The sequence below is a fragment of the Citrus sinensis genome, chromosome 7 (genome assembly GCF_022201045.2).
Source record: "Citrus sinensis cultivar Valencia sweet orange chromosome 7, DVS_A1.0, whole genome shotgun sequence".
In the NCBI taxonomy this organism is placed as follows: domain Eukaryota; kingdom Viridiplantae; phylum Streptophyta; class Magnoliopsida; order Sapindales; family Rutaceae; genus Citrus; species Citrus sinensis.
This window is the reverse complement of record NC_068562.1, coordinates 19124755-19145531: the sequence shown is the minus strand read 5'-3', so window position 1 is coordinate 19145531 and position 20777 is coordinate 19124755. Positions and strand designations below refer to the sequence as shown.

The following is a 20777-nucleotide window of genomic DNA, read 5'->3' as shown; positions in this document are numbered from 1 at the left end:
GAAGAAAGCACAGTAAGTAGACTCAATTGAACTGGAGGCTTAAATGAGCTTGAACGAGAGAGCAGTTGAGTATTATTATAAAATTAAAACTAGGTTTCGAACAATTTTGAAACTAGGCTTCTTTTTGCAAGTTTGAGTATTTATTTGCGTCAGAACACTGTAACTAAAAAGGCAAACCATTGTGCTCAAGGCAAAAAAAAACTTGCAAAATCTTTGGCAATATTGTGAAATGTCAACAATGTCCCCAACTACCTAAATAGCAACCAAACAGAGCAAAATTTTTTTTTTGCCAAATAAAACAATTTTGGTCATTTACTTGCAACAACCTCAAATTTTAGAGGAGGTTTTTAAAAATCACACTAGGCATATTGCTTCTTGCTCGCTAAATTAAGCATAAATATAGCTAGATTTAAGTACATTATCATCTTCACCTCCTCTTCTCCAAATCCTTACTTTTGTAGCTTCTTCATAATAGTCTGTACTTCCTTCACATTTGCTTTTCTAACATTCAAGTTACCACAATCCACAATTTCACCCAAATTCCCTTTAAACATTGCTCAATTGTTGAAATCATCCATTTTTAGAGCCACCATTTGAAGTATCCATAAACTGTTTTGCTCGGGCATCTATAATAAAGTCCGTGAGGATTATCATCCAATTTAGATTTCATCATTTTAGCTCTCCTAAGACATTTGTAGATTCGGTTTGAAAACCTAACGAGTCACCATTAAAAATGTTCCTCTGAGCTAGCTCATAAACTTTTTGCATGTTTAATTGGTTAGATGTATTTGAGATTTGGGAACCCATACGATTGAGACAATATTTGATTTTGATTATGTTGAATGCTTCTGTCAACGAGTTGAATGGATGAAAAGTTTGAAACAAATGCAAAGATTTCTTAAGAAGAAGATGAAGAAGAAACTGTGTTATGGTAATTTGTTGACCTGGAAAGCCTCCATTTATAGATGCTGTTGCTCCAAATATTATTGTTTATTTACAACAGTAATAACGACGGCTTTGTTTCAGTTTTAAGTAATTTTTTATTAATTAGCAATGTCAATTACTTTACATAGATGTGTAATTTGTTGTTTTTAGATGTTCAGTAATTCTAGTGCGGATTTTATTACCCATGGCTCTCAAAGCTTTATTTAATAATTAATTATTTTGGCGGCAAGTATATTTTTATAATTTATGCAGTCCACTAACGATCAAGCTAACTAGTAATTAACAACAGGAAAGGTGTCTATAATTATATTAATATATTCTATTTAAGTGTTAATTATCCAAATAGGGGAGGTCTCTAAAAATTACCGAACATAAACGACGTACGGCGTGCCTACTAGATTCTCTGACGTAGCAAGATGTAATTGGTATTTGTTTCCAACTGTGTACCCTTCTGTACTGGAGAAAAAGTTTTAACCTCCTAATTCAGACCACCGGCCTTTCAATTCAATTTCGCTGCAGACTCCCCGGTCTTCGCCGTCTCTCTCTCTCTGTGGTTACAAAAACGACTGCGTTTTTGTTTATGAGAAAACAGAATGGGGAAACAGAAAGGAGATGGAGGTAGAGCCAAGGCTCGTCCTTCAAGCAGCAGGTAATTTTTTTTAATTCGTTCTTCTCTGTTTCTCATTACGTATTAATTAATTAATTAATTACAGCAGTCGTGTACATTTATTTATTTTTATTTTATTTAATTGAAATTTTCAGTCTCGCTGCTTCGCTGCTGCCGTCGGCTTCAGCTGGTGTAGCCGTCGGATTCGGTGGCTACGTCGGTAGTTCCCGGCTCGAATCTACTCTATCTAGCGAAGAATCAAGCCCCTATTTGGTAAATCACTCTGTTTTCTCAAGTCCACTTTTGTGCAAGTTTTACATCATTGCTTCGTTTTATATCATGATTTTTTTTAATGCTTATACAGTCACAGTAATAGCTCCTAAGCAATAATATTGAATTACACATTCTTGTATTTTCATTATTATTAAAAAGTGATTCTTGTATACGAATGGCCTGGAGGCTTGGCCAGTGTTTAAGCAGTTTTCTTTGACTGGCCACCCAAGTCAAATCCTTGGGGAAGGTAGGGGGCAAATGTCACTTGGGCTTTGCCCACCCTCCTATCTTTTTTCGTAATATATAGATATGTGTGTGTGTATGCATACATATATATACACATACGTATATATGTGTGTGTGTGTGTGTGTGTGTGGACGCACGCACTAATGGCTAAAGTGCTTGCAAGACACCCAATTCTTTCTTGGCAGCGAATATTTATCACTCGCTCACTCATGCTTGGCAACTAGCGATTTTATTTCATAGCCATGTATATGCTCTCAAGCATATCTTGAATGTGCTAATTTGTAAAGGCCACGTTGAATTGTTCTGGTTAAATGATGTGTCTGTAGTTATGATTGTTCTCTTCTGGATAGCTTTGGGTAATTTTGATATTGGCGATGCAGGACATAGATAGCGAGGTGGCACAACATTTGAAGAGGCTTGCTAGGAAAGACCCTATCACCAAGGTAGTATTAATGTATAATCATTTTGTTTTATTACATGTGTAATGAATGAAGAAGCTTGTGATTTGGTGTAAAGGAACTATTTTGACAAACAAAAACAAGGAAAATCTCTCTGGGGAAAAATTTATTTTTTGTATCTGATAAGGCCAACCTCAGAGGAGGTCCCTATAAGTTTCCCATAATATGATGGACCCTGTGGGCACTGTGGCATTTGTTGTATAGTATCAAAATGTATGTTAACTCTAGATACTTTAGATTGGTTACTTGTTGAAATATAATTGGTGTAACTGTTTCAATTTGGTGATAATTTTTTGTGTGATGAATTTTCAACAGCTGAAGGCTTTGTCATCTCTGTCTGCTCTGCTTAAGGAAAAATCTGGAAAGGACATAGCACCAATCATTCCTCAATGGGTACGTTATTTTATTATATTTGCTAGTATGTGCATATGTATAAAAGAAGAGTATAGTTATATTTAGTGGTTATAAATAAACACCAATTAAGGTACCTAAAGTACAAAAGAAAGTTTGTATGTGACCATTTTGTTTTGTGCTTGTATGTTCATCCGTGTGAGACTTTAAGATAGAGAGAAGCATCTTACTTTGTACTATTTAGTGGTCATGGTGAAACCCTATTCGAGTACTTGAAGGTACAAAGGGAAATGTCTAATTTAATTGGATTCAGGGGTTGTAAGGATTGTTTCAACAAGTTACCTAAGATTTTGGGACTGATCTATGCTGAAATGAAAGAAACATTGTTTAAGGTACTTAAACTTAATTGTGGGTACCAAAGGAATGCATATAAAAAGAGAGAGGAAGGGAGCAGCTTTGAATTTCACTTTACTCGGGAGTCATAGATGTATGTTATTGTTGATTGCAAGATTGAAGGAGTTCTCTGTGTTTTGAGTTTGACATGCATAGAAGCATTTAACTGTGCATGAATTTTAGGCCTTTAGATTTTTAATCATATTTAATCTTTTAGTTTCTCTCTGTGTCTTTTTTTTTTAAATTTACTGTGCTCATCTTCTTGAGCTCTTTTTTTAATTATTTTTTTTAATCTTTGGTACAAGAATTATATATGAAATAGAGAACAGAGGAGACAATTTGGCTTGAGTTGAGACCTATAACACATTCATCAATCTGTGTCTGCTAATATCTCCAAAAGTTTGTTTTTAAAAGTTGTTTTACTGCGCTTGGATTGGTTAGCAATTATTAGACCTAGATGGACCATTACTTTGAGTGTTTGATATAACGAATACATATTGAAAAACTATACTGAACTATAGTTTCTGCAGGCAGTAGAAATATGCTTAATTAAGTTCAATTCTACTTTGGTAAATTGGGTGTTGCTTTATATTTGGTATATTGCTCTTTTTGTGTAGGCATTTGAATACAAAAGGCTGTTGCTGGATTATAGTAGAGAGGTTCGGCGAGCCACTCATGAGATGATGACTAGTCTTGTCATCACAGTTGGGTATGATGGATTCTTGATTTACAGCTATCTTCTCCTTTACTTCTGTTTGATACAACTTATCTGAAAATCTTGGAAACTTCATTTGCTTTGGTTTTTAACTTAAAAAATGTCACATCCTATGACCTAGTGCTTGTTTTGCTTCCGGGAAGTTAGCTTGATAAGTAAGCTTTACACTGAAAAATAAAAGATCAGGGGTAACTGTGTGTTTTCTTTGGGGATTATATGTTTCTTGAATCTTTTTGGAGCCATGGAGCCTCATCATAGGTTACTACTCCTCCCTACTATTAGTCATTTTTATTGAGATATGCATTTATGTGGTTCCTTTTTATGTTAAATTTTAATTTGCCAATCACTACATTCCTCTTTTCTAAGAATCTACATCTGGTAAGGAGATTAATTTATCCACTGCAAGGGTGGAGTGCTTTAAGTGATATGAGACTATTTGTGAGCTATGTAGTGGGCTCGAGAGTGAAATAAAACTGTTGCCTTCTACATGTGGGCACCTATGAGATTCTGTATAACCCTGGTCCACTTGCCTCATTTTTTATTCATATGCTTCAAAATTTTTTGAATGTCTGTTGTATTGGCATGTGCAAGTTTATCTTCAACAATCTTCTGTTGAGTTCAATGCAGATTATTTCTTTGTTTGATTTATTGTGTGATTTATGCTGAGAATTTGCTTACAAAATCACTTGTATGCACTCAGGAGAGATTTGGCTCCGCATCTGAAGTCTTTGATGGGTCCGTGGTGGTTTTCTCAGTTTGATTCAAATTCCGAAGTTTCTCAAGCTGCAAAGCGATCATTACAGGTATTTTTTAATCGCCCTTAATTTCCTCAGTTCTAAACTTGAGCAAACTGTTTCAGAAGCAAAGCGGTAAAATAAGTTGTGTATCAACTCAACGTGGAGGGTGTACAACATTCTTGAGCTAATTCTATATATCAAAACATTGTATTGGAACTGAACTTTCTGTTGAGGTGTCGATTGAAGCCGGTAAAAGAAATGAAAATTATAATGACTTAATACTTGTTTTAATTAATGGAAAAATAATGAGAATAATACTTCAGGTTTTAGACGTACATTATCGTAGTATTCTAGGAGGAAATATGCTCCTGTTAATACCTGGGACATTATCCCATCTCTTAGCTTGCTCTGAGCTCCCAGATTTTATGAAATTGGGCCATTTGCCCATTTTAACCCCTGAAAAATTTGCGGCAGTTCTTATCATTTAAGCAATACAGTCGTGAGGCAACCTTTGCATCCTTATCATTTAATTCTTATGATGACTGATCAAGCACGGACATTTTCTCTGTCAAAACAATTGGTGTTGGACAACATGGAATTTTCTATACCTGCCAATAGTTTCTGGAACTGCTGGATAGAGATTCGCTTCTTTTGATGACTTGTTGGACAACACAAAATTTTCTATACCTACCAATAGTTTCTGGAACTGCTGGATATAGAGTTTCACTTCTTTTGATGACTTGATCAAATTATGATTTTTTATTTTTGCTTATCCTGTGTGGGTAATGATCAATTTACAGATAATTTTGATGTTTATCAAAAAAATTTTAATGTTCTTAGACATGATATTGGAAAGTATCTTCAATTTAACTTCTATTCTCGTATCAGAAAAGCTATCTGTGTATCCCCCAATTTTGGGCTTTACCGCTTTAGTTTTATTTCGTCTCATTCCTTGGCCGTTTTCAACAGGCAGCCTTTCCTGCCCAGGAAAAGAGATTAGATGCTTTGCTTATATGCGCAACTGAGGTATTCATATATTTGGAAGAAAACCTCAAGCTTACACCTCAAAATCTGTCTGATAAAGCCATTGCCTTGGACGAGTTGGAAGAGATGCACCAGCAGGTGTGGATCGCGGGCACCATTTGACATTTGGAATTCATTTTCTGTTTTCATGATTTAAGTGTGAACATAAATTAATATTAGTCGACCCTACCATTCAAGGAAAGTCTTGTTTAGGGTTCTTACTTATTAGTTATCAGTAACGACTTCTCTAAATGTTTTAAACAAAATATGGAGAGCTACTATTCATTTCTTTCAGCATCATTGTAATTGTGTTGCTACATTCTCCATTTGTTGTAATGTAATTTGTCCTATCATTTGATCTAGTCCTGAGTTTGACTTAATTTGCTTGGAGTGCAGGTGATATCTTCATCATTGCTGGCATTGGCAACACTTCTTGATGTTTTAGTTTGTGAACACTTTGGAAGACCTGGTTTTGAGAACATAACTGCTGAACCAAAACATGCATCTAAGGCTAGGGCAATTGCTGTTTCTTTCTCGGAAAAGTTGTTCTCAGATCATAAATACTTTCTGGACTTTCTGAAATCTCAAAGTGTTTCTATACGATCAGCTACTTATTCAGTGTTAAAGAGTTATATTAAAAACATTCCACATGTGTTTAATGAAGGAAATTTGAAAATGATTGCGACTGCAATTCTTGGTGCTTTCCAGGAAAAGGATCCTGTTTGTCATTCTTCAATGTGGGATGCGATATTATTACTTTCAAAGCGATTCCCAGACTGTTGGACGGTGTTGAATGCTCAGAAAACTATACTGAATCGGTTTTGGCATTTTCTTAAAAATGGTTGTTTTGGATCTCAGCAGGTTTCTTATCCTGCTTTGGTTCTGTTTTTAGATGTTGTGCCTCCTAAAGCAGTGGCTGCAGATAAATTCTTTCAAGATTTTTTTAATAGCTTGTGGGCTGGAAGGAACGAGCCACATTCCTCAAATTCAGATCATAAAGCATTTTTCCGGGCATTCAAAGAATGTTTTCTTTGGGGATTACTTAATGCATCCAGGTGTGATTTTGTTGAACAGCTTTCCCTCTATATACCGCTGCATCTAGTTGCCCATATACTTGCAGTATGTATATGCATTTAGTTATGATTGCTTTGTTCTGTGCTATGCTAGATATTTTGATGGTGTTGACTCCATTTTTCATTTTCGAGTGGCTCTTGTTGACGATATTCTTTTGAAGCTTCTGTGGCAAGATTACCTGTTCTTTGGTTGCTCAAAAGGTCAGAACAGCCAAGTCTCAAGAATGTCTAAGAATCCACCTGAGGATGGCAATCTACCTTCCAACGTGAAGAAATCAGACACACTGAATATGAAGTATCCTAAGAGTTATTTCCAAGAATTGGGAAAATGCATCGTTGAAATTCTCTCGGGCATATACTTGCTGGAACATGATCTGCTCTCCTCCTTCTGTACAACATTCCATGAGACTTGCTTGCAGGTGGTTCAGCAAAAAGAAAACTTAGGTTTATTTAGTGAAGAGCAGATCATTAAATTTCTGTCTTTACTGGAGCAACATGCAATTCAGAAAGGTGAAGATTGGCCTTTGGTTTATTTAGTGGGACCAATGTTGGCCAAAGCTTTCCCAATGATAAAATCTCTGGTAAGTATGTATTTCCCTTAATAATTTGCCCATGATGTTCATAAATACATGTATGCTGACTGTTATTACACCAAGCATACTATTACTTGTTTGGGTTCTGTTGAAATGTCTTTAGTGTTCCCATCTAACAGAATCCTAAACAGAGACTTTTGCTTTCAGCCTCTGCGCATGGTTAGGTTGGCCTGGGAGTGTACTTTATTATATAAGTTTTTCCGAAGACAGAGTCGTTAAGCCTAATGTCCTCCCTTCCATTCTAATAGGAACCTTGAGGCATTTTTTGTTTTTGAGAGAATGAAGCATGTAGAATAGCTTGTGTCATGAATCAAAATCCTCTGGTAGTTTTCTTCTTGGTTCTCTTCGGGGTATTGGATATGAGATACTATTATACTTTTTTAGGGATGTCCTTTTGCATATTTTCAAATGCATTTTTCTGATGTGCTCTTATTTATTATTTATTCTCCTTTTATCTTTTACATTAGGATTCTGTAAATGGTATAAGACTTTTATCAGTTTCGATATCAGTATTTGGACCACGCAAGATTGTTCGCGAACTCTTTATTACTGATGATGGGGATCAGATGGTGGATTCAGGGTCTTTTCTGCAAGTGTTTAAGGAAACATTTGTGCCTTGGTGCCTGGATGGCTATAATCATTCCATGAGCTCTCGATTGGATCTTTTGCTTACGTTGCTTGATGAAGAATGTTTTCTTGACCAATGGTGTGCTGTAATGTCATATGCAGCTAATGTAAAGCATTCTGGGGTTGAGCCTGGCTCCTTAGAGCCCAGCCATGTACTTGTACTAGCAATGCTCTTGGAGAAGTTAAGAGATAAAATTACTAAACTGAAGGTGGGAGAACATTCCACAAATTGGCAAGGTTCCCACCTGGATCATTTGCATCATGAGCTTCTGGATTCTATTGCTGTTGCTGTTGCCTGTTCATTTCCTCCTTTTGGCACTTCTGATGCGCGGTTAATGCGGTATGTTAATAAAGAGTCTAGATATGAAAATTTGAACATGTAGGTTTGAGTGCTGGAACTGACCTCCAACTCTGGTTTGATTTGATCAATATTCTTTCGACATTAAATATTAGAAACGTAGTAACATCAGGAATTACCTAAGTGATATTAAATTCATTCTAATTCTTGTTCCTCCATGACGTGGTATCATGTGCAAATCTTATTGAAGAACTTTAATCAACCTCATCAACCCTTATTTTTGATTGGTTTCAGATGCCAATGTGGTGCAATTATATACCTTGAGAATACATGATATAAAACTAGCTCATCACAGATTTTATCCAACATGCAAGTACTTGTCCAGCACATTGCATCCTAGGAAATACTAGTTCTACATTCATAATACAATGACGAAAGATTTTATCCTATGTTAACAAACCCCTTCTTTGTGAAGTGCTCTTGTTCTATCCATAGAAGATGCTTAAGCTGTATTAAAATGACAAGGTGTATGTATTTTGGGGCCAGTGATTATTGTTTTTTTCTTTTTCTTTTTTTCATATGAGGGCATCTTAATTGTGTTATTTAAGCTCATAAATATATAGTTGCTCATTTGAGTTCTTTCTTCTCTTTTTATGTTTTTTATACTTGCACGCAAGTCTTATTTTGTCTTAACTGCAGAGCTCTTCTTGGTGGCTCAACTGAAGGCAATCAAGTTTCTTTTGTGTCTACAAACATATTGATAATGATATTTAAGGAGCTTCTTAAAAAATTAGTCCCATTTCTTGGGGAATCCTCTTTCACTTGGGTTAGAGATGCAAGTTCTTTATTAACTTCTGAAGCAAAAGATTTCAGGTTTGAAATTGGAAAATCTGTAAATGTGATTGAGATGGCACAGTTTGCATTGGACATGCTTGATGGTAGCTTCTTCTGCTTAAAGAGAATTGATGATGAAAGTAGCCTTCTTTCAAGTATTTCAGCTGCTCTATTTATCATTGACTGGGAGTATAGCATGGCTACAGTGTTAGATGACACACTTGATGATGAATCCATGAAGAAAATCAATGCGCGGTTGAATGTTTGCAAATCCGTGCACGTTTTTCGTTCCAAGATAAACAATGGATTCTGGAGAAGTCTCAACATTGACAATCGGAAGAAATTGTGGAGTATCTTGATTCGCTCCGTCACAAATGCCATTTTCAAGGAACATAATATGAAGAGTGATAAACTTGTATCTTTGTGCTACTCGTGGATGGTTGAAATACTGGAGTATCTTAGTCAGAATCCATATGAGGAACAAAATCTGTTAGACCAGCTTCTGAGCGGGGATGCCACATGGCCTTTGTGGATCAATCCCAATTTAAGCACCCCAAAGGAATCGGATGCCTTAAATACTCCAAATGAGTCGCTTAATATACATGTGAGTAGACATTTTCATTTATTTATTGTGGTTTTTTTTTTTTGGGGTTGTGCTATTACTTTTTTGTTTGCTTTTACATGTCTGTTTAAGAATTTTGCAAATTCAGCATGAAGATCTGGGGAAATAGGAATTTTGGACATATTTCAGGGAACAACGTTAGGATGCATAATATGGAATAATGTTTTGGTAGTATGTGGGGATGGAACTGTTAGTATTGACATAGCCTTATCTTTATGTGCCCAATGAACTAGGGTACCATGTGCTCTAGTTCCATTTCCTTTGTGCCTTTTTTTATGATACCTCTTCTTTTGCTCAACATTCTTGGCTGTAATGACAGATGATTTCGTCTCTAATCTTAGTTCTTCAACCTATGGAAATCTTCTTATGCTCAACCTCTTCCAGATTTTGAACTTTTCAACTGTGTGTGTGCAGTTTTAGCTGTTGTAAAAGCTGTATGTGCGTTGCTAAGTCATGATTCTAGGTCATCTGGTTGCTTTACAATCTTTAAGTGTCAATTATTTCATAATTAGTTGTCAACCTCCATTTGTATACTTTTCCTGAAAAAAAGACATTGTGCTTATCCATAATGCTAATCCAGTGCAGCTAAGAAAACAAAATTTCTGGTGTTAGTGGTTGTAAACTAAAAAGATACTCTGATAATGAATATCCCAAAAAAGAAAAAAAAGAAAAAAGGATTGATTTTATTGTATCTGGGGGCTAGGAAGTCAATGTAAGTGAAGAGTACCACACTTTAGGTGAGTAATTTTGTTTACTTTACCATCCCAAGTTTGTATTGAGGAATAGAGTGATATACTAAGTTACAGTGACACTCGGTAAGACTAGTGTGGTATGAGAACATGAGCCATCCCCTGAGAAGCACACCATTAAAAATCTGTATGCTTTACTACTCTTTAGGAAACAGTATTCGAGCTTTTCTCTGTCCTTAGACCGGTACCTGTACCCGTGAAAGAGGATATAGTTGAATCAATTCAGTACTAATTGAATTTGTCACATAACTGGATTTAGCAGCTGACATGTTTCAAAAATATAATCATGAGCAGGTATCTGGGCATCACAGGTTTGTTTCTTTAATTGATAAGATTATCTCAAAAGCTGGGCTTCAAAAAGTTGTTGCTGGTCATGTTACGCATGCTTGTCCATCTCCGCCTGAGGAAACAATTAGTGAGGTTCCTTCTAGAGCCTGGCTTGCTGCTGAAGTATTATGCACATGGAAATGGCCGGGAGGCAATGCCCTAGATTCATTCTTACCTTTGCTGTGTTCGCATGCCAAGAGTAGAAATTTAGCATCTCAGCAAAACTTTTTAGATTCCATTTTTGACATTTTACTTGATGGTGCTCTTGTTCATGGAGGAAACAGTTCACAGAGTTTGTTTGATATATGGCCTCCTTTAGATGATAAAGTGGAGCTTATTGAAGAACACTTCCTGAGAGCTCTTGTATCTTTGCTTGTCACTTTGTTAAAAAATGATATATGGGAAAGAGACAAAGCTATGATTCTGTTTGATCTGCTTGTAAATAAACTTTTTGTTGGTGAAGCAATCAATAAGAATTGTTTGAGAATTCTTCCTCCAATTATTACTGTCCTTGTACGAACATTAAGCTATAGAAGCGTTGGTTCCAACGAATATGGTAGAGGTGTTGACTCAGATACTTCTGAAGGAAATCAAGTGCAGGATACAATTAGGGGTTGGCTCCAGCGAACGCTATTGTTCCCACCTTTAGTTACATGGCAATCTGGAGAAGGTAAAGCATGCTGTTTTCAATTTATTCAAATAAGTAATAGTCTGGTTCTGCTCACTTGTCTATTTTTTTGGTGGTACGCTGCACTGTCTGACTTTACATGACCCTGAGAGAGACCGAACGAAGCATTGTGTCTCTATAACTATGATTAACCCTTTTTTTCCCCAACTTGCTATACAGGACATTAGAGTTTGTACTAACTATTCATTTCACTCAAATCTGGCATTTCCTCTTTGATCAGCCATATTGATGCTATCATTTTATTTCTTGCAGATATGGAAGAATGGTTTCAGTTGGTTATTTCTTGCTATCCTCTAAGTGCAACAGGGGGAGCAGAACTGTTTAAGCTGGAGAGGAATATCAGTCATGACGAGAGAACACTGTTGCTTGATTTGTTTCGGAAGCAGAGGCATGGAGGCGGTATAGCCAATCAGCTGCCAGTGGTGCAGGTGTTGCTATCACAGCTAATGGTAATTTCAGTTGGCTATTGCTGGAAGGAATTTAATGAAGATGATTGGTCCTTTGTGTTCTCAAACTTGAGTAGTTGGATTCAATCAGCAGTTGTGATCATGGAAGAGGCTGCTGAAAATGTGAACGATGCTATTGCTGATAGCTCTTCTTCTAATAATTTGGATGACATTATTGAGAAGCTTGAAAAAATTGTTTTTATTTCAGACCCTTCTCCTATAAATAATGCGAGAAATGCGATTTTATCATTTTCTCTGTGCCATAATATTTTGCTATGTCATGGAGCTGAAGACTCAGATAATTCCAACCCCTTGAGAACAGAAAGATGGGACCGTGTTAGAAACCGGATTGCAGAAGGTATTCTTCGCTTATTTTTCTGCACTGGCATTTGTGAGGCTATTGCAAGTTCCTATGGTCTTGAAAGTGCATTGGTTATTGCGTCATCACGGCTTGACCATTTTTGTTTCTGGGAGTTGGTGGCATCAAGTGTTGTTAACTCATCTCCTCATGTTAAAGACAGAGCAGTGAAGTCAGTTGAGTTTTGGGGGTTACGCAAAGGGCCTATAAGTGCTTTATATGCTATTTTGTTTTCTTCTAAACCAATTGCACCATTGCAGTATGCTGCTTTTGTTGTTTTGTCAGCTGATCCTGTTTCTCAGTTGGCTATATTTCGTGAGGATTCTGTATCTTCTTTGGGTGCTGATTCTGGCGTTGACCAGGACATGAACTGTCTTGATTTGTCATCAGAAAATGTGCATCTGCAGGGTGAAATCTCTTGCATGATTGAGAAGTTACCCTTCCAGGTTGTTGAAATGGATTTGACAGCCCAAGAATGGGTAAATTTGCTTTTACCACAGTGAACCTATTTATCTCATTTGAAATTTTGGTTAATGGATTCCCCCCCCCCAAACCAAAAAAAAAAAAAACTCATGTTATCTATGGACTGATGTAATTGTCTCTAATCCACAGGTTAACGTATTCCTTGCATGGTCTTTGTTGCTATCTCACTTATCATCTTTACCATCATTAACATCGCAAAGGGAGAGATTGGTCCAGTATATTCTAGATTCAGCTAATACAGTGATATTTGATTGCATTTTCCAGCATATTCCTTTGGAATTGTGCGAGATGCAAGACCTGAAAAAGAAAGATGGGGATCTTCCTGCTGAGGTATCAGCAGCTGCAACTGCAGCAAAGCATGCTATCACGACAGGGTCATTATTGTTTCCTGTGGAATCACTTTGGCCTGTTGACCCTGTGAAACTGGCTTCACTTGCTGGAGCAATCTATGGTTTGATGCTTTGTGTTCTTCCTGCTTATGTTCGAGGGTGGTTTAGTGACTTACGTGACCGGTCCATTTCATCTTTGGTTGAGTCCTTCACACGAGTGTGGTGCAGCCCTCCTCTAATTGCAAATGAACTATCTCAGGTGTTCTATATAGCTCAATAAAATGTCTAATTTCTAGTCATGCGAAGTTCTTATATTATGCAAACCTCAAGCCATATGAGTATAAGTGATCATAGAATTCATCCAAGTTTCAGCAGCTTATTATAAAAAATAATAGTTTTAATAATAATATTAATAATTATTTCATAAAAAAATAATATTAATGATAAAGTTTAAGCTTATATATGATTCTAATTTATTCTAAAGAATTAATTGTAATGACTTTCTAGGGAATGGTAAATTTTTAGTAAATTTCTTTTGGGTTTCTCATTGTTGTATGTGTAGGGACATGGTTGGGAAGATTAATTGTTGTCAGATTCCTTATCTGATATTCTTTTGACTAGTCACCTGAAGACTGTTTTCTAAAATTCAGTGATTGACTTGACTTTCTGAAAAAGGAAATGGAGAGTGGGACATTACTGATTTTATGAGTTTAACCTATTGATCTGGCAGACCTCTGACTTAATTCCATTCTATTGCAGATAAAGAAGGCCAATATTGCTGATGAGAATTTTTCACTTACCGTAAGCAAATCAGCAAATGAGGTTGTTGCCACATACACAAAGGATGAGACGAAAATGGATCTTATTATCCGTCTTCCTGCATCCTACCCATTACGTCCTGTTGATGTTGAATGTATGAGGAGCCTAGGGATTAGTGAAGTGAAGCAGAGGAAGTGGTTGATGTCAATGATGTTGTTTGTTCGTAATCAGGTACTTACTCTGGCTTCATACTCTGTGTACTGTTCTTTTTACTTCTTCATGCAATGGATGTGAGATCCTCTGATCATGGTTATATACATGGAGTTATGATCCACCATCGTGGCCGTTGGACAAAAAGAGAAGCTTAAAGAATGACAAAACGATCAATTAATTGGCATGGAAATGATTATATTTAAGAGGACATCTGTGGTTTGCAGATTATTAATTTTGCTCTACTTTTGATGCAGAATGGAGCTTTAGCTGAAGCAATACGGATATGGAAGCGCAACTTTGACAAGGAATTCGAAGGTGTTGAGGAGTGCCCAATTTGTTACAGTGTCATCCACACTGCCAACCATAGCCTTCCTCGTCTTGCTTGCAAGACGTGCAAACACAAGTTCCATTCAGCCTGCCTCTACAAGTGGTTCTCAACTTCTCACAAATCATCATGCCCATTGTGCCAATCTCCATTCTGACCTAGACATCAATTGTAGTTATTCGTGGATTTTGCTCCTCTGGTTGCAACCGACATCAACGTAAAAAGAAGTGACTACTGTAGAACAGAAGGATAGATTACAATGTTACATATGTCTCAAGTTTAAAATACTATTACTAGTGTGAAAGTCACAGATGCTGATTCGAGCTGGAACCAACTGTTAGAGCACAATACTGTAATCTCTCTCTGCCTCTTATCTGTCTCCAAAATATGAAATTTTTTAGTCCACAATTTAATTATTGTATTTTGTTGAGTGTGTGATTTTGAATTTTTTTCCAGGAGTGCAATTGCACCTGATGCAAGGCGAGCTACATAACAATATCCATTTTTGTTCCATGTAATGTTATTATATAAAATTTGTTTGGCTGATAAAAGTTGCTACCTGCAATTTCAGATCTTTTATATAATAATCTTGAGGGATTTTCAAGAAAATCGGAACTGTCTCCAAGTAAGTACATCCTTCACCTCAGATGTTGAATATTGGATATGAGATCATGAAACATGAATTTTTTCAAATTTCTATACTCCAGATTTTAATTCTTTTAACCGAATGTTCAGTTATTTCCGTAATGCTCATTGGTTTTGCCCTGAAATTTTGGTTTTTTGTTTTGAGTACCCAGAGTATAGGAGACTGAACATATTTTCTGAATTCAGTTAAATCGTATCAGATATTAATTATTGAAATAGTCGAAATTATGTATAATTAAGAATTGAAGAATATTTGTTCTTGGGGATGCTTGCGCGACAAATTATTCCGATTTATGAACCTTTAGTAGTAGGTGTTACGTCACGTAGACATTTGCTGCCTTTGGGTGAAAATTTTAACATGCATGTTACATGTTGTATTTGCCAACTAATTTTGTTGATGATTTTCTAATCGCCTGTATGATTGATCAAGCAGGTTTTACAGACATGCTGAGTGGGCGGGAGGAGATCCTATTTTGTAGTTTTAAAATATGAATAGAATAGAATACAGTTAAAGTGAGAAGATAGAAGTTCAGAGTTGTGTACGGAAGATTTATACTGTTCACCAAACGGAGGATTAGAAAGCTCTCTTTTTTCATTTGTTTCTTTATTTATGCATTTGCCTAAGTATCGCTGATTTCACAAAATTAAGCAGATTACTTGAATTAATTAATATAGGAAAAGTTCTCATCCCTTCAGAGTATGAATTGAAAACCCTTAATTTGATCGCTTCGTCAAACCCCATTTTGATCACAGATTATTTTAGAGCACTTTTAAATTTCTTAATATACATATTTATTTTCGCCATACTGTTCATCATGCCTTCAAATACAAGTTAAATACAGACCCTTGATAAAGGTCAAGAGTTCAAAAAATTTGTGGAAGTTCTTTCTGTTAACAAACATACGGTACATCAAAATCAATTAGAATTTCGCATAAGTATTCTCAAATTAGTATATTACTGAAACAAGGTATACAACTTACAAGCGCCAATAAGTAGTAAAGATTTAGACGCCCAGTTCAGTAACTTCAGTTGGGAATAAGCTTGCAATTAGATCATTACTCGAATAATAATATAGGGGTTTGAAACAACAAAACTGAGTAAAAGGTTGCGTGACTGCAGTATCATTATCAAAAATGTTAATAAAATGCTAATGAACAATGATCTCAACCAGACAATGTTACATAAAGATCAAAATTTTTTTGGGGAAAAATTTAAAAAAACAAAAGGAATACAAAATGGGAACTGATTTATGTATGGTACATCGGTTTTAAACAGCATCCCTCATGTCAATAAACAATGATCTCAACCAGATAATTAAACTGAATATGAGAATCCCTAAATGTCACTGATTTCATCAGTGTAAGAACTCAATCCACTAGTATTTTGAATCCGATGAAGCAGGAAGCTATGCGAACAAATATGCTATTGTCAGTGCATCAATGGAACTAACATCCTCATCTCTGCTCCATTCCCATTAGCTAAATAATACACTTTCTTCCAATTTTCCTCAGAAAATACCTCACGACTTACTAATCTTTGCCTGTCATAGACAGAAAACACAAATATCACTACATAGCTTTGGAAATTAATATTCTTCTTTTACTTGATTAATTGACAGGCACATAGTTCAGGTCCGAGTTACAGAATCAATAGCTTCAAAGAAGCCCTACTATTGTTGACAAAGCAGCTGAACAATTGTTAAGCTTGTGATCTGGAAAGTATTCAAACCTTTTTTGGTTAATCATCTTACTCAGTCCCCTTATGATCACAAGCAATAACATCCTTCCCTATTTTTTTAATAACATATTAAAATCTGAGAAAAGAAAGGAATTCAGCAAAAACACACTTTACCTAAATAATTCGGCTGCAAGGAAATTCACCCCCCAATTATTTTAGTACACAGAAATCCCTCCAAGTTCTGAACTGGGGACTACTGTCAGCCCCTACAACCTTGGTAGTCTGGAAACTCTGTGGGACAGAAATGTCCTAGGTAGGTGGACCTAAGAGATTTTTCTTGACCTATAGGTCTAATCCAACGGTCTTCTATTATTACTTGAATAAGCACAAAATCTTCATTCACGGTAAAATGTTCCTCCGAGAATGCAACCTTTTCCTTAGTTATGGTTATGAGAATAATTTAGCTCAGAAATATTAATCTTAAAGAAGCACAAAATTTTTCATTCATGGTATGAAATGCAGCTGCGAATGTTAAACCTTCTTTTTTGGATTATGAATATGCTAAAGGAAATCAGGTGGCATAATAATTTTATGTAAATTTAAAATCTGGAAATCCTGTAGATTATTACACATACCTAAGGTAGTAATGGCAAACAGTTGCTGCTTCATCTGGACTGTAGCGAGGCAAATTAATGCGGGCATCTACTGGAACATGTGGCAAGTCCTTGCGAAGCTTCCCCACTGCAGTTGAATGAGAGAAAGCGCCCACCATCATGTCATTATGCATCATAGACCTAAAAGCATTCACCTGCCAAGAAAAGCAAAGAATTAACATGGTTTACTACAAACAGATATGCTACAGAGATGAGATATTAATGCCCATTGAAAAGATTAAAGGCACATGGACAAAAGCCCATCCAGATGCCGAAGATTGAACCATCAGAACCTGATGACAAGCATTTCTGTCATAATTGTATTCAAAAGCATGCTCGACACCATAAGGAGGTTACCTTTTGGTAAAAGCATCCAGTCCATCAAAAGATATTTGAATTGTCGTAAGCCTTAGGATAAATTCAAAAAGGCAGATACAGAATTGCTTTAATTTTCCACAGATTATCATTTAATAGAAAGCAACCTTTTAGTCAATTTGCAGAGCAAAGAAAGAGTTGATACTAACCATTGCAAGTTCTCTGGCGTGCACGGGTCGGGTAGAGCGAATAGTTACTGGCTCTTCATATTCACTGAACGTAAACCAGTTATTATACTGGAGACAAGCAATGGCAACAAATGAGTGAAAGAGATAGCAGATAGTTGTAAACGTTTGCAGTCGAGCTCAAGAAGTTAGAACCAAAAAAGAAAAGAAACTGTTCAAAAAATTGAATATTCCCCCTGGGAAGAAAGGGTGATAAAAAATTAATTTGGCCCTCTACCTTTTAATAAATATAAATATAAATATAAATAAATAAATGAACTAGAACTGGTGCTCACTTGATCAATGGCAATAAGCACAGGGATATCTTTCACAAGTGATAACTCTTTCCTCAAACGAACTACAACGCCGACAGATGCATGCATTTGGTTGATTCCCATTTGAACCAAATCAAATAGAGTTGAACCTTCCGAGATTTCCTTGGAATCAACCCCTTTCAACAATCCAACACCGGCTCCTTCTCCCAGAGGAATAGGATCAAGTATTTGGCATGGTAATTCTCTCAAATGCGATTCATTATACTTGATGAAGTCCTGGAGAAAAAATTAACCCATAAGCCAATAAAAAGCATAGCATGGATGGGCGACACATCTAAAGAACATATAATTCCATTGTATATCTAAAAGATGAATCAAGCATGAAAGCATAAAAAGGTGGAATGGGTGTTCCCAAAATATTTCCACCATAAATGTAGGGACATGTATCTACCAACTTATAGTCAACAACTGTAATTTCACTGTTGACATTATGAGAATAATAGCTTTCTATGCTTAATGCCTCTCCCCCAGCCTCGTGTTGTCTGTCCAGCAGTAGCTTTCATAGAGAAACTTTAATGCTCAACAAAGAGTAAAGGAATTTTATACTTGGGAAAGAGGTATACTTGCCTTGAGGACATTTTCAGCCTGAAGAGGAGTATCCCAAAGACCAGTTTGTGGGTTTTTATAAAAATATCCTCCATGAGTCCACTCCCGTCCTCTAGGGACATATAACACGAGCCAACCTTCCTCGCGAGCCCAATGTACAAGCATTGCAAGTGTTATACTCTTTCCACAACAAAGAGGACCATCCAAGACAATTTGCTTCCTAATTTTTGGTCCTGAAAAAAACTGAAAACCAAAGTAAGGATATGTTTGGGATTTGAGGTGTTGTGGCTTTCTATTAACTCACAGATAATGTGGGATGAAATCGCTTATTGTCAAGCATGTGCAGGGGTGCGACTGACAAACATTAGCTGCTAAGTAAAAGCGGACATTTATTAAACAATTTGGCTGCAGCACTTTCAAAACTAAGTATTAGCTCAGCATTTAAAAGATACACTCGAAATGTATCATATGTCTCACATATTCAACCCCTCTAGGATAATTGCATCTACAGACTTTTCTGTGTCCCAATGTACGAGTAGCAATTAGCAAATGAGATTTAGTACTGTGTTTGAGATGAAAAAAAGCATTTAAAAAGCACAGAATTCCTTCATCAAAAACTAGTAAAAATGACAACTTCTGTTGAAAAAAAAATTTGACTAAACAAAATACTCTGGCTTTATTTCTCCATAAACCCTTCTTCCACACAAGCACGTGCACCATTACAACTAACTAAAATCTACAAAATCTCTAGTACAAACTAAATAATTGAAGGCACATAAAAGACGATAATTTAACTTGACAAAAATTAAAAATTAATTAATTAACTAATTAGTTGATTTACCGTTTGTTGATTGTAAGGAAGGATCAACAATTCGCCTGAAATGATCGCGAATATCCAAAAAGCTTTGCCTCACGAGCAATGCATACCGCATTGAGTCTTTAAATTCCGTCAACATCCCCGTCGGTAACCCCTCCGGTAACATGGCCTTAAGTTCGTCCTCGCTGAGCACATACAAACCAATCAACACGTGACACGCTTTCAACTGCTGAAAATTTAAAAATAAAAAAAGAAAAATCATTTTTTAATACCTGAATTTGAAATAAGTGCAGGCGTCTTTGCGCGTGAGCAGAGAGAGGGAAGTGGTTTTGGTGAAGAGAGGTCTGTGATTGGGGCCCACATCGAGGGAGGGGTTTCGATCGTCTTCGGCTAAACGGCGAGCGCGCGCCCTAACCGACTCCAAGTCATCGGCCGAGTCGGCTTGCGCCGCGGCGGCGGCGGATAAACTGTTGGCATCGGAGGATTTAGATTTGGATTTTGATGATTTCTTGTTATCATCTTGTTTCTTCTTGCTGGATTTTGTTTGTGTTTTTGTTGAGTAGAAGAATTGGTGATTGAGGATTGAGGTTGAGGTCAAAACGGTGTCGTTTCTCTGTTTGGAGAGTGCAGCAGCAGCTGCTGCTGCTCTAGAAATGAGCCTCAACATTGCTCTGCTCACTCACTCGCTCGTTTTGGTCTCTGCGCCTGCGACTGTGATGGCTTCCGTTTGGGGTTTGGCCTAGGCGCCGGGAGGGTTTATTGGTGTAAGATGTAATTTTAATTATAATTTGAGGGTATTATTGTAAGACAATTCTTTTCATGGATATGCTTTGAAGATATGGGCCGTGACCAACCCTTTTAAGGCGTAAACCCCAATAATGTGAGTGCCTAGGGGTGGGTATAAACCCATGGTTTATCCAAACCAAAACTAAATAAAATAATTTAGGTTGGATAAATTATGAAATGAGTTATTAGATTTTTATGAAAGAAATCATTTTACAATAGTTTTGGTATAGTTTACCTATGGGTTATGAATAAATTCAAGATAACATATTAATGAAAAATAAATTAAACAAAATAAAAGGCTAAATC

General features: G+C 36.4%; 2 protein-coding genes across 6 annotated transcripts; one reads left to right on the top strand and one right to left on the bottom strand.

Annotated features, from left to right (window-relative positions):
- Positions 1-1324: 1324 nt before the first annotated feature.
- Positions 1325-15812, top strand: LOC102622803 (E3 ubiquitin-protein ligase listerin). Of its 3 annotated transcripts, none has more exons than XM_052444178.1 (18): positions 1325-1594; positions 1708-1825; positions 2452-2514; positions 2845-2922; positions 3891-3982; positions 4689-4791; positions 5695-5847; positions 6145-6803; positions 6916-7402; positions 7882-8381; positions 9039-9777; positions 10839-11541; positions 11812-12842; positions 13111-13434; positions 13935-14165; positions 14402-14824; positions 14929-15097; positions 15551-15812. In XM_052444178.1, the coding sequence occupies exons 1-16, from the start codon at positions 1539-1541 to the stop codon at positions 14627-14629; spliced, it is 5565 nt and encodes a 1854-aa protein (XP_052300138.1). In that variant the 5' UTR covers positions 1325-1538; the 3' UTR covers positions 14630-14824; positions 14929-15097; positions 15551-15812. The 3 variants fall into 3 exon arrangements, with proteins under 3 accessions (XP_052300138.1, XP_006468135.2, XP_052300137.1); XM_006468072.4 differs by having other exon boundaries at positions 1327-1594; positions 12976-13434; positions 15044-15097; XM_052444177.1 differs by having other exon boundaries at positions 1327-1594; positions 12976-13434.
- Positions 15813-16212: 400 nt separating this feature from the next.
- Positions 16213-20472, bottom strand: LOC102622498 (uncharacterized). 3 transcript variants are annotated; one of them, XM_006468070.4, is made up of 7 exons: positions 19958-20466; positions 19710-19870; positions 18890-19101; positions 18284-18538; positions 17973-18059; positions 17431-17603; positions 16213-16658 (listed from the first exon to the last, which is right to left on the bottom strand). In XM_006468070.4, the coding sequence occupies exons 1-7, from the start codon at positions 20350-20352 to the stop codon at positions 16547-16549; spliced, it is 1395 nt and encodes a 464-aa protein (XP_006468133.2). In that variant the 5' UTR covers positions 20353-20466; the 3' UTR covers positions 16213-16546. The 3 variants fall into 3 exon arrangements, with proteins under 3 accessions (XP_006468133.2, XP_024951090.2, XP_024951091.2); XM_025095322.2 differs by lacking the exon at positions 16213-16658 and adding an exon at positions 16675-17231 and having other exon boundaries at positions 19958-20472; XM_025095323.2 differs by lacking the exon at positions 16213-16658 and adding an exon at positions 17806-17856 and having other exon boundaries at positions 17455-17603; positions 19958-20472.
- Positions 20473-20777: the final 305 nt, after the last annotated feature.